This window comes from Sorex araneus, chromosome 7, assembly GCF_027595985.1.
Source record: "Sorex araneus isolate mSorAra2 chromosome 7, mSorAra2.pri, whole genome shotgun sequence".
In the NCBI taxonomy this organism is placed as follows: domain Eukaryota; kingdom Metazoa; phylum Chordata; class Mammalia; order Eulipotyphla; family Soricidae; genus Sorex; species Sorex araneus.
In genome coordinates, this window is record NC_073308.1 from 73,565,165 (window position 1) to 73,592,851 (window position 27,687).

The following is a 27,687-nucleotide window of genomic DNA, read 5'->3' on the forward strand; positions in this document are numbered from 1 at the left end:
ACTTTTGCAATTTACCCTAACAAATGTTTCTAACACAAAAAAGTAAACATCTCTAGGAAAGAACTACCCCCGCGCGTGAAGGATGCGTGTTCGCGGGCTCTCCGGGCAGCTCTCTCTTACCACCCGCGTCCGGTGCTCGAGAGCTTCTGTGAATAGGCCATGTTCAGGGGAAGGAAGAACGAGGACCAGGCTGGCTGCTGATTAGTTCCCGTTTATTCAATCCCTCGTCTTTCCCGTCACACACCTTCTTCCTTCCTTGCCCCTCATTCCTCGATCCCAGTTCTTTGGATTCAGCCTCTCACTACTTCTCTTGGATTCTGACTCAACACCTTGGCTTCTCTCTCCACCCCTATTTATATCTCTCCACCTTGCCCTGCGGGCCCAAACTCTGCCTGGTCTGGAAGCAAAAGCAACATAAGGAAGCCCTTCCTGACAGCCCACGCGCAAAATGCCACTTAAGGTGTTTTTGTCCTTTAGTTATTTTTGTATGGACACAGTAAGAGGTACATTGAGGCTTGCAAGGCAGCTCTCCTGGCAACATCTTGCCACAGACTCAGACTACAGCACTCAGGCCAGATTAATCATTCCCAACCCTAGCAGGGTCCGAATCTAGTTATTATATTTTGGGTCATGACAGCATCTGTCCATGATCAAGCTCTTAACTCATAGTTAAGCATTAGGCACTTTGGCCAGTCCCATCTCGATGCCAGGGTAGCACACAACTCACCGCTTGCCCTGGGTCCGTCCCGTCCCTCGTCGGGACCTTGCTTTTGGGGGTGCTAGGAAGTAAGGGCAGCTGAGGCTTAGGTCAAGAGAATAGATACCCAGAAGGAAAATATCATGTAGAGTCAGATGACTCCCACATACGACTGTCTTCCTGTGCCCATACAAAAAGCACATTTCTCTGAATATACTATACAAAGAACTTAAAGAAAAGAGAAAAACTATATTTACAACTCAACCCTAGCACAAAGAAAGAAGTTACAAATAAGTACAGAGAAAAGGGAGCACTGTGGTGGGAACAACCCAATAAACCTAAACTACCTGAGGCTATGTTATCCTACAATCTCCCTATTACTATTGATTATTTAGAGAACAATCAGCTTAAAAGGTATACATGGAATTCCTAAAGGACCTATGAAGATGGAAGTTGTGTAAGTTTCTTTTCCTCTCTTAATTAGTAAAAATAATGGCATCCGGAAAGCAGGTGTGATCACAGTAAAATTATAGGTCTCCTTTTAATGATCAGTGTCTTTGCTTACCCGCCAGTTGGAAATTTTTTTTAAAGCAATCTGTTATTTGTGATGCTCTTTACTTTCATTTTCAACCTATCCTACTCTGCTAGAAACACTCTTACTGCCCTGCACTCATCCTCTCTCAGACCAACTATGTGTCACAGTTAATCCTGCTGATTATTCATGCTTTCCATTATATTATCCAAGTTATTTTAGGATTAAGAAATATGACACCTTTATGCTAGGTCCATTTTAGGGGGTCCTGACAGCTTTTAGTCTCAAACCACTTTACATTATTAAACATTCTGAAACCAACCACACAATTTTGCTGTTGTAGCTCTTACTGAATGGTAGTTACCAAAGTAGAAATGAAAACAAATAATCTCTGAACAAAAAAAAAATTTAATTGCATGCTAACAGAAATTGCATATCACTGTGGAAAATGATGATAATTTCAAAACAAAAAAAATGATAATAGTAGCATGCAACAAATCTCTTGAATGTCTGGCTTAATGGAAAATAGATTCTCCCATCTGTCTCTGCAACACAGTCTGTTATGAGACCGTATGCCCGTTAGCCCGTCGAAGCTTCCATTGCATTCTTCTTCCTGTTTCTTAGAAAAAATGATGTTTAACTCCATGAAATCCTGAAAAAGAGTTGGAATCCTAGAAGTCTTTTGGATTACACTTTGAGAATGGTGTAGCTGAAGTGTAGACCCTGCAAATAGGCTTATCCACTAGCCCTGCCCTCGGGGCACCTGGTCTGGTCTGGCATAAGTGATGTCCCTGTCACATGCTCCTCCTACTGCTCAGATTCTTGCCTCTTGTATGTTGTCCTGATGCCACTGTCCCCGTGACTCACTAGCCTCTATGTTCTTCACACCTATGTTCATGATTTCACAGCCACACTAGTATTTACTCAGTGTGAGATCACTCTGGTCCATAATCCAGGATTTAGGATGGAATGCAGAACTAGCATGTTTCTTCCTTTAAGACTCACCGACTCCTATCCCATTCCTTTCTGAGGTCATGGGAAACCCCCTTTTGGGGTGGCAGAGGAACTGCTGTCCCCACGCCAGTGTCCATCTGGAGTCAGCGGCGCCTGCAGATGGGCAGGCAGGGAGTGACCGCGCGGGTCTTGGCTGCCTGGACCTGTATGTGCCAGTTAAAGGCGTAGCCTGCTGTGTCATGGATGTTCTGTTCAGTCGGTGCAGTTATTTGTGTTGCTTTTATTTATTTTTTAAGGAGAACACGTGAGCCTACAGCACAGCTCCGCTGGAGCCCCAGTCCTTCCAGGGCCAGTGACAACTTTCTGCACCGACAGGAAACCTCATGTTTTCTTTCTAATTCCCAGCAAAAGGGGCCATGAGCGTAGCAGAAACCACACGACCCAGATGATTATTGAGCAGTAGAGAGGTGCCAGTTTTCACAGAGGGCAGTGGGAAAAATTTGAGCTGTTCCAATGCTTTGAAATTTTTTTCCCAGATTTTTTTTTTTTTTATTTGGCATTTCGGTTTTTGTTGAGTTCCCAGAAATTCAGCAGTGTGTGTTCCCTAGATACGCCAGGCTCCGTGACCCGGAGTGTTTTCCCACACATAATAGGTCTCTTCCAGAATAGAAGTTAATTTTCATCGTGTAAAAGGAGGGAATCGTCCTTTTAGATAAATGTTTTAAAAGGGATCATTTTTAGATCCTTAGATCTAAAAATTAGAGCCTGGCAAGCTACCCGTGGCGTTCTCGATATGCTCCAAACAGTAACAACCACGGTCCTCATTCCCCTGACACTCAAAGAGCCCCCAGTACACCATTGGGCTACACTAGCACACGGCAGGGACGAATGGAGATGTTACTGGTGCCCGAAAATCGATGAGCAATGGGATGACAGTGATGACAGTGATAAAAACTGTGTAGACTTTGATTGATTCTGTATGTAGCGAGAATGTATATGGGTAATTTTTATCGAAAAAAAGGTTGAATAATGTCAACTCCTTAGTATGAGAGTTTTCCTTATCTGGCACTTAAGAATGTGAGATAGAACAGTGGGTCGGACACTTATCTTCCTTGTAGCAAAACCAGAATAATCCCCCAAGCCCCATATGGACCCTCAAGCCTTGTCAGGACCAATCCCTGAGTACAGAGCCCTGCACACCCCCAGGGGTGTCATATAAAAACAAAACAAACAAACACTCATGAACTTTCACATCTGAGTTTTAACCTTGGCTCTCCTTTTCCTGTGTGGGAAAATTACCTGCATTTCTGATACTTGGTTTTCACAGGAAAATATGGAACTGCAAATAGAACTCATCAAGGTTGATTGTGATTAACAAGAGAATCATTCCTGTAAGAGAATCAAAAGCGTGCCTAGCATATTTTAAGTGTCCAGTGAATTTTAACCTTAGTAATCAGTGAATTTGCTACCTGGCTCAGAATCTATTATACGAAACCCACACTTTACCTTTGTGTGGAGGAAGTTTGGATATTGTTAGGAGCTCGCATTTTGAAGTAGGTGTTGGTCATGCGAGTGGTGATGGGTCTCATGGAACCATTCCTACATCCTAGGAATTAAAATTTGAATCCGGAAAAGTCCTACTGTTCAGTACCATCTTCATGATTAGATTTTCACCATAGACATTTATCCAACATGCTTAAATGCATGCTTTACATTCACTCTGTCCTTAGAGCCCCCTCCTCTAAACGGACCATGAGTAAACTTTTCATTGTCAAGAAGTAAGCACAGATTTCCTTTTTCTCTTTTTCTGCTCCATTCCTGGATTTGCCCAATGGACTGCATTGCTAGAATTCTAAAATTTATCTCACTTTTACACTCACTATTAACTTACCTAACTTAGTTCATCTGAGCTTGTGTGCAGGTCAACTCTGACAAGTAATTTAGAAGGTTGTCCTATTTGACCGGAAAGCTTCTAGAATCATGGATTTTCCACTCATTAATATTGTCAACTGAACTGTTTTCTGACATTCTAGAATAAATGTGAGCTGTATTTACTATTATTCAAAAGATAAATCACTCACAACTCTGAGTGAAAAATATTCACTAGCTGGTGAGAATTTTTCAAGACCAAAATGTTATATTCAAAGAATTATATGGTGTTATATTGTCTTTTTGTCATAATTCTAGTTTAGCTATTCATCTAAGCCATTCAAATTTGGGCTCAAAGTTTTCCATTGTATTTCAAATATCTGCCATTTATTTTTCATTTTATTATACATAAGTATACATTATGTATCACTGTATCACTGTATAAATCATGTATTTAAAGTATTATACATTCAGAAGAAAATTTAGTAAAATTTAGTCATGATTTAACTGTTATTATGAAATTAATGTGTTATCTAATAACAGTAGAATAATTATATTAGATGAATTTTTATTAAGTGCATCATTAAAATTTCCATCATTTCAGTGTGACAGAATTTTTCTTTGGATCAACATAAATGTACCCTGTGTGATTCTTTCTTTAGGTAAATGAAGACAGCACTACAGTTTTAAACCCTCAATGCAGAAGATGACTTTTTTTTGTATGTTTGCTTTTGAGATTAGAAAGTTTTACTGTGAAGGTTGCCATGTAAATGCAGTGTGAGATGGGCTTTCTGTGTCTTCCTTTGAAGAGACTCTCTGGAGTCAGTCTTTAGATTAAGCAAATATAGTGTGCAATCTCTGTGAAGAAAGAGATTTAATGGAAGGAGTTCTAGAGGGTGAGCCCGATTTTAGTGCATTGCACCTGGTACCTGTCTATAAGACACTAATAATCCTGTCTCTACCTCCTGTGACCTTTATACAGTTACTCCACATCTGTTTGCTTTATTTATTTATTTATTTATTTATTTATTTATTTATTTATTTATTTTTAAGATAAGAAGTGTTCCTGGCACACATAGGGGACACTCCAGGAATTCCTTTTATAAGCATATAAAGTTGTTCGTTGTTGTGTTGCACTTGTTCCTTAAGTGTGTGGTAGAATCACCAGATTATCCCATCAGGGTCTTGCTGCTGTTTTGAAAGATTATTGATGAAATTTCCTTAATAGCTCAGGTCTTATTGAAGTAGCCTGTCTCTTTTTTGGTGTGTGTTTTAACTGAGTTTGTCTTTTGAGGAATCTGTCCAGGCTACTCACACTGCCAAGTCTGTGGGCATATTGTTGGTGTAGTTGTTTTATTTATTATCCTCCAATGGTCATAGGATTTGTACTGCTCTTTCCTTTTTAATTTCTAATATTATCCGTTGGTGTTCTTCCTCCTTTATTCTTTATTCTGAATGTCTAGGCTGAATATCATACTAGCCTTATCTATCATAATTCACTGATATTTTGATAGAACCAGTTCTTTGCTTCACAGAGTTTTCTCTTTGGGTCTGCTGTTTTTAATTTTATTGATTGCAGCTCTCGCTCTTACTTTGGTTCAGTTTTATCTGTGGGCTAATCTTGACTTTCTTTGGGGTCAGTTCCTACAGTGCTTAGGGGACCACAAAGTATAAAGTTTTCTATGGTCCCGGGGATCAAACCAGGGTTGGCCACATGCCAGGCAAGTGCATTAGCCCTTGTACTAATTATACAGGCCTCTTCTTATTTTTATTCTATTTCTATGTACTTTGAAATACACTTTTTACTTTCCTTAGCAGATGATTACATTACTGATTTTATATCTTACAATTCTAACATGTACATTCGGTCGAATAAATTTCCATCTAAACTCTGATTTTACTACAGGTTCTGACATACTGTATTTTGATTTCATTCACTTAAGAATATATTTAAATTTTTCTCAGGTTTTCTCTGTGACCTATGTCAATTAGAAGTGTCTTGTTTCATGTATGTATTTTGAGATTTTCCAGTTGTCTTTCTGTTGCTGATTTCCTGCTTCATTTTGTTGAGGTGAGAGCATGCATTGCACGGTTCCTATTGTATGATTTAGTTTCAATTTGTTAATGTATGTTTTATGTCCCAGGTAACAGACCTCCATAAAGTCACTCGGGGAAACGTGTTCTACTGTTTCTGAGTGAGCTGGTCTACAATGTGTCTTGGACAGAGTTGACTGGTAGTGCTGTTGACCTAAATTGATCCCACACTAGGGACACGACCTTACTGATTGTGGCATTTTTCCTTTCGTGACAGTGAGTGTTCAGTTCTCATACATGACAGTGTATTCATTTATTTCTCCTGAAAGTTCCATCCATTTCTGCAGTTCTATCTGTTGTTTGTTCATCCTCTTACAGTAAGAGTGTACGTTCTTTTGGAAATTAATCCCTTTTTATTAAGAGTTACCTTTATTTGTTCCTGTTTATTTTTGTTACATTTCTCTGCATGAAATTAATATCACTCTCCTTGTATTCTTTTGATTAACATGCTTAACATGGTCTGTATTTGTACAGCTGTTTACCTTTTATTTATGTGGTTCATTACATTTAAAGTTGTTTTCTTGTGGACAACATGCAGTTGGGTTGATTTTTTTTTTTAATTCACATTAGCAATTACTGTGTTTGAATTATGCCTTTGGATCATTGGAATGAAATGTTATTGATATAGTTGGATTTATCTCTAACAATTATTATTCTTTTATCTTTATTGTCTTTGTATTTGTTTCTGCTTTTGTCATTGTTTCTGCCTTTTGACATTTTGACTGATATACACTCCATATTTTTATTCCTTAGCATTTATTTCTACCTTTTAAAACCATTTTACATGGTGTTCTAGAATATGAAATATACATTTGCAATGGTTAAAGTTTCAAATAATACTGAATTAGTTTGCAGTGAGCATATCTATGATTCTTTCCATCCATGTATTACAGTTATTATTTATTTTATATATAATCCCATCAAGAGCCAATATCCAGAGACTATAAAACCAAGCTCCCTGGAGCATGTGGCCGCATTTGTAGCCACATGACATCTTATAGCCTATTTCTCCCTCTCGGAGAACCTCGCAAGCTACTGAGAGTTTCCTGTCTGTACAGAAGCTTGGCAAGCTTGCCTGGCATTATCTACTAGATCAGTTGAGAATGAGAAAACAAATGCCCAGGGGTGTAGCTCATTGGCAGGTCACACTCCTGGGAGGTGCGAAGCCCTGGGTTCCATTTATGGCAGCTACTGACCCTCTGAGGCCTCCGTATCTAGACCTGAGGGTCTACAGACTCTGTGTCATTGCCCAAAGGCCCAACATTAATAACGAATCAGAGTTCCATTTTACCTGCACATTCCCCTTCTTTGCTGCTCTTCTGTACTTTACGTCTATCTAAGTTTCACTCTACTGTTGCTTTCTTTCTCTCTGTAGAACCTTTTCACATCTCTTGCATGGTACACCTGTCAGCAATTGATTTCTTGAATTTTTATTTGAGACCATCTTCCTTCATTTTTTAAGGATAAAGCCTCAGGTACAGAATTATTTTTTCCTCTCAACAGAATAAATATTTAATTTCACTCTCTTTGCTTGCATGGTTTCTGGGAATAACTTGGTTGAAATTCTTAATTATTTTTCTAGGTTTGAGATATTTCCTCTCTGACTTCTTCTGGGATCTTCATCTTTATCTTTGTTTTCTGTAACGTGAAAGCCTTATGCCTGTGTTTGGGTTAGGGGTGGGATTATGCAAACTATTTGGTATTCTGTAAACTTTCTGGCTAAGGGGTTTGGTTTCTGGCAATACCTTGGGGAAATCCTCACCATTATTGGTTTAGACACTCCATGTTCTGTTTCCCTCTTGTATTCCCACTATGGATATGTGACATTTTTCATACTTGACCAATAGTCCTTGGATTCTCTGTCATACATTTTTAGGCTTTATTATCTTGGATATTATGTTTTCGGGACTATTTGATACTATTTTTAGAATAGTGATTTTTCCATAGCCGAATTCAGTCTGCTAATAAGACCATCAGAGGCGTTCTGTATTTGTTAGCGTTTGATTTTTTTTTGTCAGTAACATTCTATTTTGGATGTTAATATCTCCATCTCTCTGGTTCCCTTGTCCATCTGTTCTTCTTGCTGTCTGCATTATCCATTAGCGCACTTAGCACGTTAATCAGAGCTGTTTTGAAGACCAGACTAATTATTCTAACATTCCTGCCAGGTTTGACTCTCATGCTTGCTCTAGCACTTCAAAAATTATTATTATTATTATTATTATTATTATTATTATTATTATTTTGCTATTTAGAATGCTTTGAATTTTTTCTTGATAGCAAGACATCCAAAAACAGTAACAATAAGTCTCTCGATGAGAGACGCTACTGGTGCCCGCTCCAACAAATTGATGAGCAACGGGATGACAGTGACTGACTGACAGTGACAGCAAGACATGCTGTGGTGGGTAAAAATCGCTGTACATGAGTCAGTAGTAATGTGGCGATGAGGCTTGGCCGGGACGAGTTCTGTGGGCCCGTGGCTAGGTCTGTCTTGAGTCTGTGCCTGTTGGTCTGTGGGCCCCGCCAATATCCCTCCAGGTGTTTTCCTCCCTTTGTAGGGATGGATGGTGGGAGCTACCTGAGCCCGGGGCCTCTCCTGCACTTGCGCTGCCGGCCTTGATGCCCACGCTGCCGACCCACTCTGGGTGACTCAGAGAACAACTCTGTACTTAAAGAAGCTCCTTTCCCCACAACTGGCTGCCAGAACCCAGGTGATTTTCCTCCCCAGCTACTCTGGGAGTCTGGCCCAGCTCTTAAAGAACAGTCGCGTGGTGCTGTGGGACCCTCGGTGTGGGGCCCCTTGATGCCCCCCCCCCACCAGCTCCTCAGCTAGCGCCCGAGTCCCCTCTCACCTCTGCTGTCCCCTGGGCCTCTGGGGTGTGTCCCTGTGCTGCCCGTGTCTGTGTGTCTGTCTCTTCGTCCTGGGGAGCAGCTGTGAGTCTCAGGACCGTCTCCCTCTAAAGGATTTCAGAAGAATTTTGGATACTTCAGCCAATTATTTGTTTTAAGTTTTGCTTGCTCTGAGGATGGGGGCAACTCGTGTAGACCCCTTACACGGCAGTAGGAAAGCCACCGTCCTGCATTTGCCAGTCATGAATAGGAGCTAATGCTATTCCTTGTTTTGCTTTCTAAGTTTTCATGTGAAGATAACCCTTGAGGGGCTGGAGCGACAGCACAGCGGGGAGGGCGTTTGCCTTGCATGCAGCCGACCCGGATTCAATTCCCAGCATCCCATATGGTCCCCTGAGCACCGCTAGGGGTAATTCCTGAGTGAAGAGCCAGGAGTGACCCTGTGCATTGCAGGGTGTGACCCAAAAAGAAAAAAAAAAAGATAACCCTTGAGCCATTCAAATTGTATACATGTGCATTTCAGTATGTCTCAGCGCATGATTTCGGTGATTGGAAAGCTGTTCCTGGGGCCATTTGTTTCTATTTACATCTCATTGATTTATTTCTTTCTGGCTTTTGCATCCCACCCAGCGATGCTCAGGGGTTACTCCTGACTCTGCACTCAGAAATTACTACTGGAGGTACTTGGGGAATCATATGTGATGCCAGGGATCAAACCTGAATCTGAGTCGGCCCTACCCATTGTATTCTGTCCCCCTAAAGCCATTTAGAGAATAGTTTTGGTGCTACTTTTCAATAGAACTCAGCAGTAAAATGTAAATCACTGTATCACTGCATCACTCTCATCCCCTTGTTCATCGATTTACTCGAGTGGGTGCCAGTAACCTCTCCATTCGTCTCAGCCCTGAGATTTTAGCAGCCTCTCCATACTCATTTTCCCCAACAATTGGAGGCTCTTCTCAGGGTCAGGGGAATGAGGCCTGTTATTCTTACTGTATTTGGCATATCGAATATGCCAATTCGAATATATATATATATAATTGAATATAAATAAACAATAAAAGCCTGTTGGCCTGGGGCCAGAGACCTAGAACAGGGCTTTGGACACTTAGCTGGTGTCGTGTGGTGGAGCCAGGCTCAGTTGCCCTATCCCCAGCAGGGCCTGTGGCTCTCAGACCACCAGGAGCGATCCCGGGGCTCAGAGCACAACTGGGGATGGCCCCCAACCCAATTAAATAGCAAGCAGAGATGGAATGGTCAAAACTGACTCCCCGTCCTGTGGACACTCTCGCCTCCCCCTGCATATCCCTGAGCGCTTGCTGGCTGTCTCTCTGTTTCGGCCCCGAATGTAGAATTCCCTGGGTCCGAGCTGTGCTCACCAGCACAGGAACCTTCTGGGGACACCAGCGGCTCCCGGGAAGAAGGGAGGGTCCGGGCCTTCCTGGCAGCTGTGCAGGGACCCTTAGGTGTGCAGCCCAGGGCCGAGGAGGGGTGAGGCTGGAGCCGGGGCTCAGCACTTCTGCGTCTCCAGGGTCTGGGCTCTGCAGGAAGGTGCCCCGCGGGGGCTGGTTGCACCCCAGTCCCTGCTTGCAGCCGGAGTCGGCAGCGCCATCCCTGACTCCTCTGAGGAGCCCAGAGGTTTGCTCGGACTGGCGGCCGGCGGGCGAGAGGGTGACAGTGCCAGAGCCGCAGAGCTGCCTGTGCCCAGCGCGGGGGGCAGGCTCACGGCCCGCCAGGCTGCACCCCTGCCGCCTCACACCGTCCCCCACAGGCAACAGGCCAGGCCAGGCGCACGGCTCCCGCCGTCTCTGCCCCCTTCTCCCTCTTCCCACCCAAGACAACGTAAAGGCCCCCTTAGGCTCCCCCTGTGCGGCTCTACCAGCATCACCCGAGACCGCAGACTCCCGCCCGGGGGCGCCCCCTGATGAACTTCTCCCCTTTCCTTCAGTGTCACCTGCCTCTGTCCCTGCGAGTGATCTATCAGGAACGACACCGTGAAGGCCAGCTCCTCAGGTGGGTGTCCCCTGCCCAAGCTAAGCGTGGAGCTGCCACTGGGCCTTGGCTGGTGCTGGTCTGAGGCAACGCTGTTCCCCTGCCCCTTCTCTGGTCTCCAGCAGCCAGCATGAACTGCACCATCAGGAGGTGCCCGCCGACCTCCTGGAGGCAGCCCTCACTGCTGCTGCACACCCATTCAGTCCTTTGCAACGATGGCCCCGTGTCCGGCTAAGCCTGACCCTCCTGCAGAGCCGTGTGGCCACTGCAGAGCCGTCGGCACCGGGCCGTGCCGGGCACCTGTGATCCGGAGCTGTGGGCAGAGCAGCCCTGGCCGAGCATCCCGGGGCCATCCTGTGGGGCGGTCTCCGGCCTCGCCTCGGACACGTCTGGCTGCCGGGGACTGGGGAGGCGCATCTCGGGCAGCGAGGGGGGTCTCCTTGGACCACGGGGTCTTGGCCGCGCAGGGCTGGACCGTGGGCCCTGCTGTGCTTTGACGCTGGGGTTGTGCCGCGGGCGGCAGCCCAGGGTTGCTAGGTGGATGTCAGGGCCCGGAGAGCAGCGCTGGTCCAGATGGCCCCGGGAGAGCCACGGCCGCTGTCTGAGTTAGCGCTCGGGGAGCCCAGGCGCCTCCCTGGACCCTGCGAGCTCGGGCGCTGCCCTCAGCCTCACAGAGCGCAGGGCAGGAGGAGGGATTCGCCTGCACCACCGGAGGGCACCGGCCGCTCCGGAATGTTCCGAACTCCCCGCTGAACATGTGAAGGCGGCCGTCATCTGGGCACACGGGGAGAGGATGCCAGCAAGAGCCGATCAGAGAGAAGGACCCAGAGAGAAATGAGCGAGCTGAAAAGGCAGCGGTTGAAGTAAAAGTCACCGTACACGAGGTGCCATAGCAGAGAGTCAGGAGCAGATCTGACTCCTGAACGTGAGGAGGTACCGCAAACCGCAAAATGACCAAATAAACCAAACCGAAGCACCCGAGGGCCGGGGAGAGGGAAGGTAGAGGGGTGAGGGCGTTGGCCCTGCACCCGCTGTCCAGTTGGATGCATACGTGTGGTCCCCTGAGCACCGTCAGCAGTGTCGGGCAGGAGAAAGTTTGGAGTACTACCAGGTGGTGTCCAAAACTAAAAGCAGGGAAGGACAAAGGGCAGAATGACAGAAACGAACTAAAGCCACGAACACATGTAGCTGTACAAGCGAGTTGGCACCATTTTCAGAATACTCATTCTTTCCTAGTGCACACACTGCTGTTGCCGGAATGGGACTGTGTTTGTTCACAGGCTCTAGTGACAATGTGGCAAAAGTTCAAGTCTTGATTCTGTTTAGTGGATTCGCATCTTTCTTCCGATTGGCTTCGCTCTTCCTGTTCTTCAGACGCCCAGTGTATTTTAGAAATACCTTATCAGTTTCCTCCTCCATGTACACGTGTATCTCCACGCACTAGCCTGGATCCCGGCTGGAACAGTATTAAATCCACACATGAACTCGATGAAATCTTTATTATTGCAATGGTTTCACCTCCGATTCATCGATATGCTGTTCTTTCTCTATTTAGGGAGATTCCCACAGAGGCCTCTTCTTGGCATCATGGAATATTTAGCCTACAGTTTGCGCATATTGAATTCACTTTGTTTTGAGGTTTCATTCAAAATATATTGAAAATAAAATTGTAAATTAACTCCTTCATTTTTATACTATCGCAACATATAGATGTGCTTTAGGGGTTCCAACCTATTGATTTTTTATGTCCAGAAATGAGGGAGGTTCAGTTCACTTGCAATGTTTCGGTTATTGTGCGTGTCTGGGGCTAGAGAGTTGGTGAGGCTGCCGAGAGGGGCTGCACTGAGAAAGGATGGTTGTTCCATAAACGACGCTGAGTCGCTTATACAGTTCCATAGGCTCACAGATTTAGCTGGTTTCTATCATACTATAATCCGGAAGGTCTGAGGCACAGGGCAGCCTGCTGTTTCAGGGCAGCTTTCTGAGGACATGGTCACCCGAGAAGTCAAGGAAACGCAGGTGGATGTTAGATCTGAGCAGCTTCAAGATGAGAACGTTTTCCAGCCACCTTGCCCGGCTCCAGAGTGTATGCAGGGATATAACTATTCAGTGCCAAAGCCAATCTCAACAACTCGGTCCGTAGCCTGGCACATTCTCTCAAGGCTGTATCCTGGGGGCATTCGTGACAGTCTGCAGGGAGAGGAGGAGCAGTGGGGGGAGAGGCCCCTGCCCGGGGTCCAGAGTGCTGACCCCACAGGGGGCCTCACCCGGCCGTTGATTGAGCACTGATTCCCTACCCCGCTGATTGAGCATTGACTCTGCACTGGCTGTTCTACAGAATTCCGGGAAGTGTTCCCGAGCGTGCACGAGTTACCTGTGGATTCCTGGGAGCAGACATTCCATCCTAGAGCTGGGAGACTGATTTGCATCAGTATGCAATCAGAGTCAAGGCTTGTTTTAATTTAGATTCTGAATGAGAGAAAATGAGTGTATAAATTCTGACCTGCGAGTGTTTATCTCTTTTGAGATACCAAGACATAATTGCATATTTATGTAACAAACAGTTTAAAATAATTCTGGCATTTTTAGGTTTCTGTGCCTTCTGAAGTACTCGGTTCTGTGTCTCACTTTCCCACTCTCTCATTGACTAAGTTCTTTGTGAGTACTTGGGCTTCGACCACCACCTTTGCATACTTGGAGGAGAACATCCATTGGGGACATTACTTTGATTAAATATCTGTTTGGAGCTTAGAATTGAAGAACGTTCTTTCTTATTTCTCATGCTTCCATCTCCCCAGGTTTCATTACAGGGTGTGGTTCAGATTGGTGCTCTAGGACATTTTTATTTTCTCTTGAAACAAGAAAGGAAGCCACATTTTGTAGTATGATTATTCTACCTCTCTGTGTGGAATATAAGCTTCTGAATGAATGATGCCAGGCGAGAGAGCATGTCGCTTTGCTCTCCTTCATGTTTCTCACTAGCCGCCTGCTCAGTCATCACCTTGACTCTCTCGGTGACTCAAAAGCTCCTTCTGCCTGCATTTGTGTCTTCATTGTGGACTCAAGGATTGCTTCTCCCTCATGGACATGTCCTCCTTTGGAGGGTAATGCTTTTTCACTGAGGATCAGGAGCAACAGATCTGAGTACTCTGGACACAAATGTTAGAACCCTTTTCATACCTCAATATCATTCAAATGGTAAATAATACCATTGGGTCTTAAAATAAGTTTGTTCTTAATTGATTGATGAAAAGTTAATATTTGTATCAATATATTTTAAAATATTTTAATTTCCATTTTTATTGATAAAAAGCTAAGTCTTCTTCTAGCTTACAAGTAAAGCGGAAATTCTGTCCCCTTAAAATAAACTTTTTTTAGATCAGAACAGTCACAAAGTTGGCTTTAAGTGAACTTATAATTTTGAGCCTGACTCAAGTAAATAGAAGTAGTAATTATGGTTAATAGATTAATCAAAAGGAGAAAAACATTACCTATCATTGCTTGCCAATTGTGCATTTAAAAAAATTATGTTATTGCTTGTGGATTATTTCAAAATTCAGTCACAATAGTACACTTTGACTAGTTCTAATATTAAAACCAATTAAAATGTTTGGATTAAAACTTAATTTCCATTATTTTAATGACAGTAATGTTCTGAAAAAATTTCTTATTTTCCTTTGAAATAAAACATTAGTTTCAGCTTCCAAATACTAATTAGTACATAATGCTTTAACTTTTAATGCATTGCAATTTATGAAGATTTGTTATTAACTGCGGTTATACTATCTATAAAACATACCCCGAATTTTATTTTAGCTGTGAAACACAAATCTCAATAGAAGGATATTTACAGATTAGAAGTGAGTGTGATTTTGTTTTTCAGATAGACCCACTACTCAACTCATAATATATTTCGGTATCAACAAAAAGAGTAATTTATCGTTACATGAAGTGGTAGATGGCATTGCATTTTGTTTCTCTTCCTTCTACCAAATGGCTCTGGCTACCTTGAGTAAATATATCTAGAAAAGTGTCTGGATTATGGAATTTGAGGCAAACTCTAGAACTCCACCTGGATCCAGATCCAAGGCAGCAGAACAAGCTTGAGAAATCAGTGAGACCCTCCCCTCTCCCCTCTCGTTCTGCTTTTCCTGGAGTCCGATAGTCGACTTCAGGGTATGACTCAGTGACTCTGATTTCCCTGCTGTTGCTGCCGCGGCATTTCACAGACTTTCCAACCTGACTGTGGGCGTTTGAACACGTTTCTCAGGCATCAGATTTCAGAGCTTCAGCCAGGAGAATCTGAACGATCATTTATGGGTCACTAACCCGTTCTCTACCTGCAAAGGTCAGGGTGGAAACCTCCCCACCTGGATCTGGGTCTGGACCGTCTTCCCTTCAGATGAAGTGACCAGTGGTGGCGTGATGCTCTTCCCACGGGAAGGGGTGCTCTTCCTCAGTGTTCTTCAGGGTCCTCTGACTCTGGTGGTGGCTGTAGGGCCACTTGCATCTGAACAGTACCAATCTGGGGCAGCATCTCTATGCTGATTTTGAAATTAGGGACTCGCACACCCTCCTTGTGAGGTGTGGGTTACAACATGGCAGGATGGTATAACTGAAAGCGTGGAGCTCACGGTGCCTGCCATGCTTCCTGCTCCTCTCCCATCTCCTCCATTGGGCGCTGGAGTTTTGCAAGTCACGTGTCTCTGTGTGCCAGTGTGTCTGATGTTGCTTAGTTGATGGTGAACAGCGTAGCTCACATAGGCGTGGACTGGGTCTCTACCTCAGAGAGCCAGTAACTAATAACTCCAATTATTTACCACAGGACCAAGGAGATAGCTCAGATGGTGGAGCACTGTCTGGTGTGTCTGAGCCTCTGAGTTTGATACCTGGCTGCAGGTGGACCGCACCCTAAGCACTCAGCTAATGGACACAACCCATATCTGTGCCAAAACCATTTGCTGGAAGGGAGTGGCTTTGCGCTGGTGTCTGAGTGATGCCTCTGATGCTTTCTGGCATGTGGAACTTTGTGATTAGAATCTGGTGTGGAATTCTTGCCCGGTGATGAGGACTAAGTGTGAGCCCTGACTCCATTCCAGCCTGGGCCGCAGAGAGTTGTCTGGAAATCCTCAAAATTCTTTACATATGCTATAACTTAGCTTGTGTTAATTAAAATTAAAAAAAATTCTCTTGGTTTTTGGGGCATCCCCAGTCATCAGGGCTAGCTCCAGCTCTGCACTTGGGGAGCACCCCTGGTGGAGATATTGGGACCATGCATAGGGTGCTGGAGGGGGAACCTGGTTCGGCCACCTTCAAAGCAATCACGGTAGCCGGCTTACGATCACTCTTGCCCCATTAATGGTTTTTAAGTAGTATCATTTAAAGTTCTCAATATTAGTCTAGTGATAGGAAATCTAAAACTCTGAGCCATAACCTTTTGTCATTAGTTATGAATCTGCTAGTTGACATTGACTAATTATTACTATGTTCTTTTTATTACAGTGAATTTTCTCATCATTCTTTTGGCACTGCCCTACTAGTTCTTATAATCACGGACAACATAAGGTAAGTCCTATTTCTTTACAATCACCCTTTTACTGTTGGTACAAATAATTAGAAAATCCAGACATCTAAACGTGACTCCTATATCCATTGAGATATTTTTAAGTAAGATAATTTTTGGTGAGAACAAATTTTAGAACTTTGCCTCATCCAGCTTGAGCAACTGTCTTAAATCTGCATTGAATAAAATGGGGGTTTGGGGACTGGCTGGGTGATTTTGACATACGTGTTTTCTCTTTGTTCTACTGTATGGGTAAAATTATATTCCTTTCGTAAGTACCCTTGTCTTACTTTGCTTCCTTTTGCATTCATCCTGCTCTAGATCCAGGTCAGTGTCATCAACTCCATAGAAATAAGTCACCCCCGGGAGAACTCTGTTCTGGGAAGGATGCATCTAGGGTGGCATCCATGGCCTTCCACGGGCAGGTCAGAAGAGAGAGGCATCAGCAGAGGTTTCATAACCGGGGATGGGAATGACTCCGTTCTCTGCTGGGTAAATTAGGTCCATAATGGAGGCTGGGGGAGAGGCAGTCCTGCTGAGAAGGAAAGGGCAACTGCAGAGGAAATTAAGAGTTTGACTCTTTGCAAGTGAAATTAGTGGTTTACGACGTGCAGTTGGTCAAACATAAAGATAAAAATACTTGTTGTTGGGGTAACACAAATAGATACCAGTTATTAGTATCAATCCAATGTTAGTTTTCTCTTCAGGACAAAAAAAAAGTAGCCATGCTAAGTGAGAAGTCTGATTTTAGAGCTAATTAGAGAGTACCATTGGGAAATTTTAAATATAAATAAAAGGGAAAGGGATTTTCTGAATGTGCCATGTAAATGAGAGTTCTTGTCAGATACTAAAATTTAATCAGATAAATGAGGCATGTAATAAAATATTATTGAGACATGTATATATGACATACTTCGGGGATGAGTAACTCCAGTTTTTATGTCAAGTAGCCAAATCAGTTTTTTATTAGTTGTGCAATAACATTAATTCTGTAATCATGCCAAAAGATAGCTAGCATGTCAACTAAATTTGGGCATTTTTATTTCATAATGGCATCATAAAATGTATCCACTGTAATATTTCTGGGGGGAAAAAGCAAAGGATAATCACTTTGCCTAAAATAATAGTTTATGAAAGAGGAGTTAGACCTTTACTCACTCAATATCTACATTACCTTTTAAGCCAATCATGGTGCTATTTAAAATAATAACTAATTTAAATGTATATTCTTTGAAATGTGCATAGTGGATGGGGAAATAACTCTGGATTTGGCACAGATCCTCCAGTCCTAAGAAGCACTACGTATTCTTAACAGAATGAAACCTTGCATAGCCTATTTCACATTAGCATCAACGGCAACCACATGGCAATGGCCGACATTTATTGGACTTGTACAAAGGACTTGTCCACCGTGTAAGAGCTTTCCAGGAACTCTCCTTTTCTTACCAGCTTCCTGTTGAAACTGGGGCTTGGAGCCTGGAGAGATAGGGGGTGAGGGGGTGGAGCAAGGCTGAACAGATGCTGTCGTGCAGGTATGAGAAGTGGGGCACCTGCCCCAGTCTGAGCTGGAAACTTGTGTCTTCTGGCTCACTTCCTGCTCCTGGCTGGCGGACTCCCCTGAGCTGAAGGAGAAGACATTGTCCCACGCTTCGTGGTTGCAGGGGCTGACTGGCACCATGGAGTCAGTATGGGTGTTCCCCTGCCAAGCTCGGTGGGCTGGCACAGGGCGCCGAGTTTGGGGGGTGTCTACATCCTAAGAGTCAAATGGGGTTTGACTCCATGATATGGGGAAGGTTGGATTTGATCCCCACCACGAAAACCAAACCAAACCAACGAGTGGAAATAAAGAAGAAAGGGAGAAGAGGGAACAGAATGACAGGATGAAGGCCTCATGAATGCCACGCATGTGTCTGCAGAAGAGATCTCAGGAGCTCTTGCTGCCATCACCAGGTGAGGGTACCAACACAATATGGTATTTACCTATGGACCAGGAAGCAGAGGGGCGAGAACCCGAGGTTATCAGTGGTTTCACCCAGGATTTTCCAGCCTCCAGTGGAAGAAATCCCCAGTGTTTAGAGGCCACCCCGTCTGCAACTTGGCTAAACAGTCTGAACACAGTAAGACAACGGGATGCAACTTAATCGAAATGCTTCTCGGTTGGGTGGAGGTCTGGGACGTCCATCATCTGGAGACTTCCATCATCTGCACTGGGGAATCTGAGGGCTTCCGGTGGTTGGCTGCACAGTCCCTGAGACTGGACCCTTGGACAGTGCCCCAGCCGGCTCTCTTACAAGCTTTGGAATTCTCTCTGCATGGTGCATGAGCTTCAGGAAGAAATGATCTCAACAGAAGGAGCAAGAACTTCCGTTGTCCTTATATTTAGCCTTCTAAGTTAGTGTCACTTTTGTTGTATTCTAGTGGTCAAGAAAAGATACGAGCCCAGCCCAGAACCAGGGGGAAGAGAAATGGACTCCATCTCTCTTAATGAGGCCCAAAAATGCAACCACTGAAATCTGTCATGTTGCTAATTGATTGGACTCCTGCATATGTTCAATAAAAAAAGGAATTTAGTACGTATATTTTTGCATAATAAGGCTAAAACTCTCCTATTGACATATTTAAAACCAACTTCTTTTTTTAAATTCTATTTTCACTAGACACACTAAAGATACCCAGCATTATTTAATGAAATGTTGTATTACTGTTGGGGCTGGAGTAATAGCACAGTGGGTAGGGCGTTTGCCTTGCATGCGGCCAACCCGGGTTCGATTCCCAGCATCCCATATGGTCCCCTGAGCACCACCAGGAGTAATTCCTGAGTGCAAAGCCAGGAGTAACCACTGTGCATCTCCAGGTGTGACCCAAAAAGCAAAAAAAAATGTTGTATTATTGTTATTTATTGTGATGATTTTTAGCCCTTGTAATGAATGAAAATTTTTGTTTGGTAAAATAGATATTTGGAAATATTTTTATGTTCTTAATTGTAGAATTGTCTTTCTAATATTTTGCTTAAGTTAAACCGTTTCTTTTGAGTTTTTGCTTTACCAGCAGTTTCTGTCAGTTTTGGAATCCTTGGCAACAGGCAACAAAATGTCTCTGTTTTTACTTCAAGGACAAGGAAATGATAGTCGTGTTGCTTTTCATGAAAACAAAAAAGACTGTAATTTGTTTCACCAATGATTCTGATTATATTCATAAAAACACCATGAGTAATGACTGAAAATGGGAAGCCAGTTCATAGTAATATTTTTATTATGAGAAATTGATTACAGGATGTTATTCCACACATTTATTTATGACTTTAATTATTATGTTATTGTTAAAAACTTATTTCATAATATTGCTTAAGTCAAAGAAAGCATGCTGATAAAACTGCAAATGTGATTAGTAGATAGTAAATAAGTGATAGTTACAAGTAACCAAAACTAGTGTATATGTCACCAAATACTTGTTTTAAGTATTGTGAAAAAACCTTTCGAATGTCTGTGCTAGTAAGTAAGGTTTAAAATTGTCAGATGGGTCTTATACATGCATGTTGCTCATAATATGGGTCAGCCGTTTCTGAAAGTGGGCTTTTTACACTCAGCTTATAAATTATTTTCTTTCTCTTTTTAAATATTGTGTTTTGGGGCCATATCTGATGGTGGTCAACTCCTGGCTCTGCACGAAGCTTACTGTGAGTTCAGGGGCCATATGGGATGCCGGAGGTTGAACCCGAGCTGGCCGCATGAAAGGCAAGTGCCTTACTTGTTATACTATTTCTCTAGCCCTAGCTCAAGTATTTTCTGTAAATCTATCACATTGAAACACACTTTTTTTTTTCTTTTACTCAATCCTTTACTAGAGCTTACACAAGGAATGCCTACAATTTTCATTTATGTTTATTTTTTTAATTTGGGGGGCCTCTTTCCCTACCTCTGCCCCCCCTACTGTTTCTGTCACCCTCGATCTACCCTCAGTGTCTACTGCTTGGTCTGTTTCTGGTTTTGTCTGTTGATTGGCTTTATCCTCTCACCTGGCACATGAGGTGGGCCTTGGCTTATTCTCCTCTGATTTCTGTCACTTTCTGGACGTACTTTGAGTTTCTCCACTTTGTTGTGAAGGACAAATCTATTTTGCTGGAGGGAGTGGTGCCCCACGTGGCTGTGCTCTGGGCATATTCCTGGCTCTGTGCTCCGAGGTCACTCCTGGCGGTGCTCAGGTCACCCTGCACTTCTGTTGGCTGCTTGCAAGTCCCTTACCTCAGCCCCGTGCTAGCACTCTGGCCCCGGGTCCTTTTCATTGCTAAACACGGTTCATTGTGTGGACTCTGACACATCTGTTAATTCCAGGGACTTTAGTTGCTTCCAAATTGAGTAAATCAACAGGAAACTTTGGGGTTATGTCTCTGTATTCCTCAGCTGGCTTCTCAGGAGTGAGATGGCGTGGGTATCATGTATTTCTTTAATGTCTTATGGGGGCTCGGGAGAGTTTTCCAAAGTGGCTACACCCAGTTACATTTCACCCCGCTCCCCATAGCTCCTTCCTGGACCACTTCCACTTCGCCTTCCACACCTGCTGCTTTTGATGTAAGCAACTGGCCTTTTACACACTGAGGCCAGAAATGCACTGAACTCAGATTTTCTATGTTTTTGATAGGTTTTCTATTAATAATTGGATTTAAAATTGTGAGTCTCAAAGGAGATGATTCATACCAATTGTAAAGATGAGGATACTTAGAAAGTCTAATACATTAAAAATAAAAATTACACATCAAAGGAGTTGGGAAGATCGTTTGGTCCTATGATTCCTATCTCCAAACCTATGATTTTTTTTTAAAATCTAATGCTGTGTCTTAACATGTAATTGAGAGTTCATTGTGACGATTCTTTCTACAGCACCCAGAACATTAATTTTTTTTCTTCTTTTACCTTTATGTGTCAGGCACAGATCATGCGAGGAGGAACAAATAATGAACAAAATAGAGATGCTTGTGGCCATATGGGGTTTTCAGGCTCGCAGAGTGTAGAGTCGCGAGCAGATAGATCAATCTATAATCCGAATGTGTTAAAAGTGCCAAGAGGAAAGGAAGCAGACAGCTTCCAGATCAGATAACAGGAAATCGAAAGTCTTTCCTAATGAAAATTCATTTGAGCTGAGATCTGAGGACGAGTTGAAAAAGGTGAAAAGCAGGGGGGACTGGGATGAGTGCCAGTCAGTGAGAAAAACAGTTAAATCCGTGTTGAAGGGAAGGCAAGACGCAACCACTTCCACATGGCCGCTCATCTGGGATCGACGGAATTAAGAGCAAGGTACATAAGAGGCACCACGGGGCGGGGAGGGAAGGGCAGAATTACGTTTTAGGTTAAAATTATGCGAAAGACTTCCATTTTCATCTGAGATCATTGAACTCCACTGATATGCTTTTAGGAGGGGGTAAAAAATGAGGTGGACCTTTGAAAATAATCTCCCTGGTTAGGAGAGAAAGAGATTAAAAACAGTTGGTTAAAAAGGTTTTTTTACACATCCAGGTGGACACACGTATGGGTCCAAAATTCAAAGGAGAGCTTTGAACTACAAAAAAAAGATTTTGAAAAAAAATGGCGTCTAGTGATGCTAACTGAATGCATAGTTGTGTTAGACGGGGGCGGCGGTGAGGGGGATGGGCGGGTCTGTATGGTTCTCAGAAGTGTCACCCCCACTACCCCACCACCGCCACGCTCCAGGCCGCTGTCCGGACACTCGGGCCGAAGCTCACGCATGAGTGAAGCCCACAGAACCAGGTAAAGCAGAACTTTGCGACCTTGTACTCCAGGTCCAAGGAGACCCAGGAACTCCTACAATCTCTGGCGCCCTGAGCCAGGGATCAGGCCCAGATGACCCACCCTACCGGAGCCAGATAATACCTCACCAGCAGACCTCCACTGCCCAGCCACCGCCACACTCTAGGCCGCTTCTTTTTGGACCGCTCGGCCACAAAGCGGCCGTGTGACACAGCATAAGACACTTGATACCCATTTTCCATAATTTTCGCACCATATTTGATGGGCTTCAAATATGGTATTTATGAACCATGGGAACACCTGCAAGGGCAATTGGATGCTGCCCCCAAAACCTCTAGCCCTTTTGAAGAGCTCAGCAAGCTGCCGAGAGTACCCTAGCCACACGGAAGAGCCTGGCAAGCTACCCGTGGTGTATTCGATATGCCAAAAACAGTTACAACAATCGCCCTTATTTGCCTGACACCGAAAGAGCCCCCAATACGGCAACTTTTAATAATAGGGGAAAAAATTGAGTGAATAATGCAGAATAAGATTGAATGAAATATAGGGTGAAAAGCCAAAGAGAAATCATTGTGTTTATTTTTTTTAAATAGCGAAGCAGAAAGAGTGGAGCAGGTGAAGTGGTCCAGAGCAAAGGTGCTTGCCTTGCATGGTGCCACCCCCGACACCACTTCTGGGTAGTCCCCTGTGCCCTGCCAGGAGTGACTGCTGAGTGCAGTGGAAGGGTCAGCCCTGGGTCCAGCCAGGCATGGCCCGGCTCTGCCAACCCCAAATAAAAAAGCAGCAGGTGGAAAGCAGCAGTTGCTGATGGTGAAGTCTGTTGAGCAGTGAGCCGGCGGGGGGAGCGGTCCTGGGGTCAGTCCTCTGGTTCCCATCTCGAATTTCATCCCAGACCCGGGCCCACCTGGGCTGGAGAAGGAGCATCCAGGAAGAAAGGGACAACTCTTCCAAATGGACATCATAGATGGTGGGGAAATTAGATTTAGGTTAAAAGAAGGTACTGAAGGGTTCGTAAGGTCCTGGAGGTGTAATTGTTTCCAGATAAGTTGTCTATTTAAAGAGTGTCTCAGACACAATTTGAAACGTGTCCCACCCACAGCCGAGTCGTTTCCAGGAAGCAAGTGCAGATTTGGGGTTTCCTTTTGGGCCTCTGGTGTTCCCCCCACACACACTCCGCCTCCACCTCATCACGCCACACCCCCTCTCTGCCTGCCTGTCGGCAGAGGTTTCCGTATCCCACCATTTGGCAGTTGAATCGCACAGAATGTTACACTCCCCTGGCTTCCTTCTTTCGACACTGAAAGTTGTGCTTTGCTTGTATTGAGTTCCTAGGTTTGCCGTGGTTGTTGCTGCTGTTGTTGTTTCTTTACTTTCCCATCTCTGTTTCTCCAGGGTTCATCTTCCAAAGAGTCTTCTGTGTCAGGCTTATTAATCTCTTCTCTGTGTCCCGTGAACCTCCTGTTGGTCCAGTATGGGGTGGCCCTTATTTCAGGGCCTTTCCTGGACGTCCACACTCTGATGGGAAGAGGCCGGGGCACTTCTATGTCAGTAAGCTACAAATGTCAGCATCGCGGCGGGTCCCGCTGGACCAGAGGTTCCTGTCTCTTTGCCTCTTGGCCTGTCTGGTACTTTCTGTTTGTTTGGGTATGTGGGCCACTGTAAAAATGTAAGGCTCGCCAAAGGGTGTGTGCACTCGCGGGCTCTCCGGGCAGCTCTGTCTCACCACCCGCGTTCGGTGCTCTGGAACCGCAGTGTGTGGACTGGATCGGGACGGCCGTTGACCAAGGACAGGCGAAGGAAGAACGAGGACCAAGCTGGTTGCTGGTTAGTTACCGTTTATTCAATCTTCCATCTTTCTCCTCTCCCGCACTCCCAGCTCTGGCCTCTCTCTGGATCAACTGCAGCCTCTCTCTGCTTCTCTAGTCTCTCCTCCTACTTTTCTCTCCCACCTTGCCCTCTAGGCTACACCCAGCCAGGTAGCAAAATCAACATAAGAAAGCTCTTCCTGAGGGCAGGGCATTCCAAAGCCCTTCCTGACTCTTAAGGTTTTTTTCGTTTCCTTAGTCCAAACACTTATTAACATCTTAATACTAGTTATATTTGGATGGACACAGTAAGAGATACATTGAGGCTTGCAAGGCAGCTCTCCTGGGAACATCTTGCCACAGACTCAGACCATAGCACTCAGGCCAGATTAATCATTCCTCACCCTAGCAGGGTCCGAATCTAGTTATCACTGTTTGGATCATGACAACATTTGTCCATGATCAAGCTCTTAACTTATAGTTAAGCATTAGGCACTTTGGCCAGGCCCATCTCGATGCCAGGGTAGCACACAACTCACCGCTTGTCCTGGGTCCGTCTTGTCCCTCGTCAGGACCCTGCTTTTGGGGGTGCTAGTAAGTAAGGGCAGCTGAGGCTTAGGTCGAGAGAACAGATATTTTCCAGGAGGAAAATATGTAGAGTCAAATGACTCCCAGGTTACAAAAGCATAGCATCTGCTAAGTCTTCCTGTGTCCATACAAAAAGGACATTGCTCTGAATAAACTATGCAAAGGACTCAAGGAGAAGAGAAAAACAGTATTTGCAAGTCAACAGAACACTTAGAAAGAAGCTACAAATAAACAAAGAGGAATAGGAGCACTGTAATGGGAGTAACCCAATAAATATAAACTACCTGAGGGTATGTTATCCTACAGGCCACCCCCAGCGCTTCTGGGGAATATAGTCAGGGTAGTTCACTCCTGGTGGTGCTTGGGGGCTCATGTGGTGCAGGGGATCCAGCCAGAGCCCCTCCCTGCCAAGCTCCAGCCCTCTGAGCACTTTCCCTGCAGACGCCAGATGGGAAGCATTTTGCCTTTTTGACTGGTGTGTTTGCCTCTCCGTATTCCAGGTTTCTGCTTCCTTCTTCAGTGCAGTCGGGTGAACGGGCTGCCAGGCCCGCATCTGAGTGGAAGCTTCCGTGGGCACGCAGAGTGAGCACTGGGCTGGTTCCATGCCAGTTCTGAGGCAGTGCCTTCTCGGAGCGTGCTGTCCCCAAGTTACGGGCCTTCCGCTCTCCTCAGCAGCACCCTGGCGTTCTGGCGCCTGCATCCACCCTCCGAGCCCTTTTCTCTGCCTTTCCGTGAGGGGTTCCCAGCCGTGTCCCTTTTCCTCTCTTGCACTTGCTCATCTGTACCAGTAGCGTATCCCGGGGTCCCTGGGTGGGGGTGCCCAGTCTCACTTGGAACCTGCTTCTGCTTCACTGCTGGAGACAGCCGACAGTTGGATGTGCGCCCTGTTTGCGTCTTGCCGAGCTGGGAGACTGCTGGTCTCTGCTTGCACCTGTGTACCGGTTGTCACTTTTTGTGCAGGAGACTGAGGTCACACCAGGGCCACCTTGCTTGTTTGCTTTCGGATATCACTCTCATTGAGGCCTTGTGCTCAGTGTCAGACATTTCAATTCCCTCCTTCCTTTGTTCTCTTCTTTCCATCCCTTCATTTATTGTCTTTCCCCTTCCTCTCTTTTCCGCTCTTCCTTTCCTCCCAAACTCCCTCTCTTCCTCCCTCCATCCCTTCCCTTTCTCCCTTTCTCTCTCCCTTCCCTCCTCTTCCCTCCCTCCCTCCTCTTCCCTCTCTCCCTCCCTCCATCCCTCCCTTTCATTCTTCCTTTTTCATCTTAGTTGCTTCAAAGGCTTGATGGTATATGCAGTCCCTCTCACTTCATTTCAACTAGAAGCAGATTATCTTTGTGTTTTAGTAGAAGACATTTAAAATTTTATTTACGAATCAGAATATCTTATCTAGTGTTGTGTCCTTGTACAGGAGAAAGCACATTTGGTTAATTCTTCCCATGTCTCACATTATGAATTGTTAGAGTTGATGATTTGGTAACCAGATGGTCAACAGAATTTTGATTTGGAAAAGCTGTACTCCAGAGTTTCAAATAAGGTGATCTGGAGCTGACTCAGCTCAAGCACCTGGCTTGCAAGTCAGTGGACATGGATTCAGCTGCCGGAACCGTCACGACTCCCAACAGCCATGCTCCGAGTGTCCTGGAGCCCTGAGTGATTCCTGACTTGCCCTCAGCCAGTCCTTGTGGGTTTCACAAGCACAGGCTGGATCCCCACAAGGCAAACCATGTGCAGGCGTCATGGCCAGCAGCAGCAGTGGCGAGCACTGGTGTGTGAGCCCTGGAGAGCACTGCTGTGTACAAGTTGCACAGATTAAGCATGGCACTGTGGCACTGTCATCCCATTGTTAATCAATTTGCTGGAGCGGGCACCAGTAACATCTCCATTGTGGGACTTATTGTTACTGTTTTTGGCATATTGAATACGCCACGGGGAGCTTGCCGGGCTCTCTGAGAGGGACAGAGGAATCGAAGTCATGTCGGCCTTGTGCAAGGCAAATGCCCTACCCACCACTCCAGTCCATTTGTTTAATGCATGCCACCACCAGGCATGGTAAGCCCTGATGGGCACAGCAGCTGGACGCCAGCAGGGCACAGGGAACAGGAACTGAAAAATGCTTCTTGTCCTGGGGCTGGAGCGATAGCACAGTGGGTAGGGCATTTGCCTTGCACGCGGCTGACCCGGGTTCAAATCCCAGCATCCCATATGGTCCCCTGAGCACTGCCAGGAGTGATTCCTGAGTGCAGAGCCAGGAGTAATCCCTGTGCATCGCCAGATGTGACCCAAAAAGGAAACAAAAAGAAAAAAAGAAAATGCTCCTTGTTCAACCAAGAAACAAGAGTGAGATCCACTGAAGATCTTCTATTGGAAATACTAAATAGCATTTATAGTATTTTAAATAGTACTGAGGGCAGATTGGTTTTAAAAGCAGATCCAAAGTCAATAAAAAGCAGAGACGCCAGAAACAATATCCTCTCATCAAAGGCACGCTCACACGTGTGACTGTGCCCGGTTGGCGGAAGACAGTTTGTGCATTATTATGTCACAACACATTAGCTGTAGTAGCTCTTAGTGCTGTTTCAATGAGAATAACTTCTCAATTTCGTTATTAGGTCATCGACAAATTCCAGCCTGCTTACTGCGGCCGGGCTGACGTGCCTGAAATGTTCTGTTTTACCTTGTTGCTGAGGCTGAAACCTTGTCCTTCTTCTGGCTGGGTGAAATCTGGGTCCCCTGGCCGAGCACTGCTATTTGCACATTGTTCCCCGCCCAAGTTTCCAGACTTAGAAGCTCACTTTCTCTGTAGGAACCAGTGCTCAGCTTTCATTTGTCTGTTTTTCACATGATTGATTCTACTTAGTGCGGTGATCGCAAGGCCCGTGGGTGTCACAAATGGCCAAAATGCCTGTTTCTGATGGCTAAATAATTTTCTGTTGGACATACCTGTGTATTCTTTACTCGCCCATCCGTGGGCTTTA

The 27,687-nt window shown here is 44.9% G+C and overlaps 1 protein-coding gene across 8 annotated transcripts in view; it reads left to right on the plus strand.

Annotated features, from left to right (window-relative positions):
* The window catches only part of LOC129406491 (uncharacterized), a 341,367-nt gene that overhangs the window by 47,234 nt on the left and 266,446 nt on the right, over nucleotides 1–27,687 (plus strand). For all 8 annotated transcript variants that reach the window (XR_008631035.1, XR_008631038.1, XR_008631037.1 and 5 more), the window contains one exon: nucleotides 16,494–16,556. Coding sequence is in view for 1 of the 8 variants with exons in the window: in XM_055144459.1 (XP_055000434.1) it covers nucleotides 16,494–16,556 (63 nt within the window). In the remaining 7 variants the exon portion in view is untranslated. The remainder of the gene's footprint in view (nucleotides 1–16,493; nucleotides 16,557–27,687) is intronic.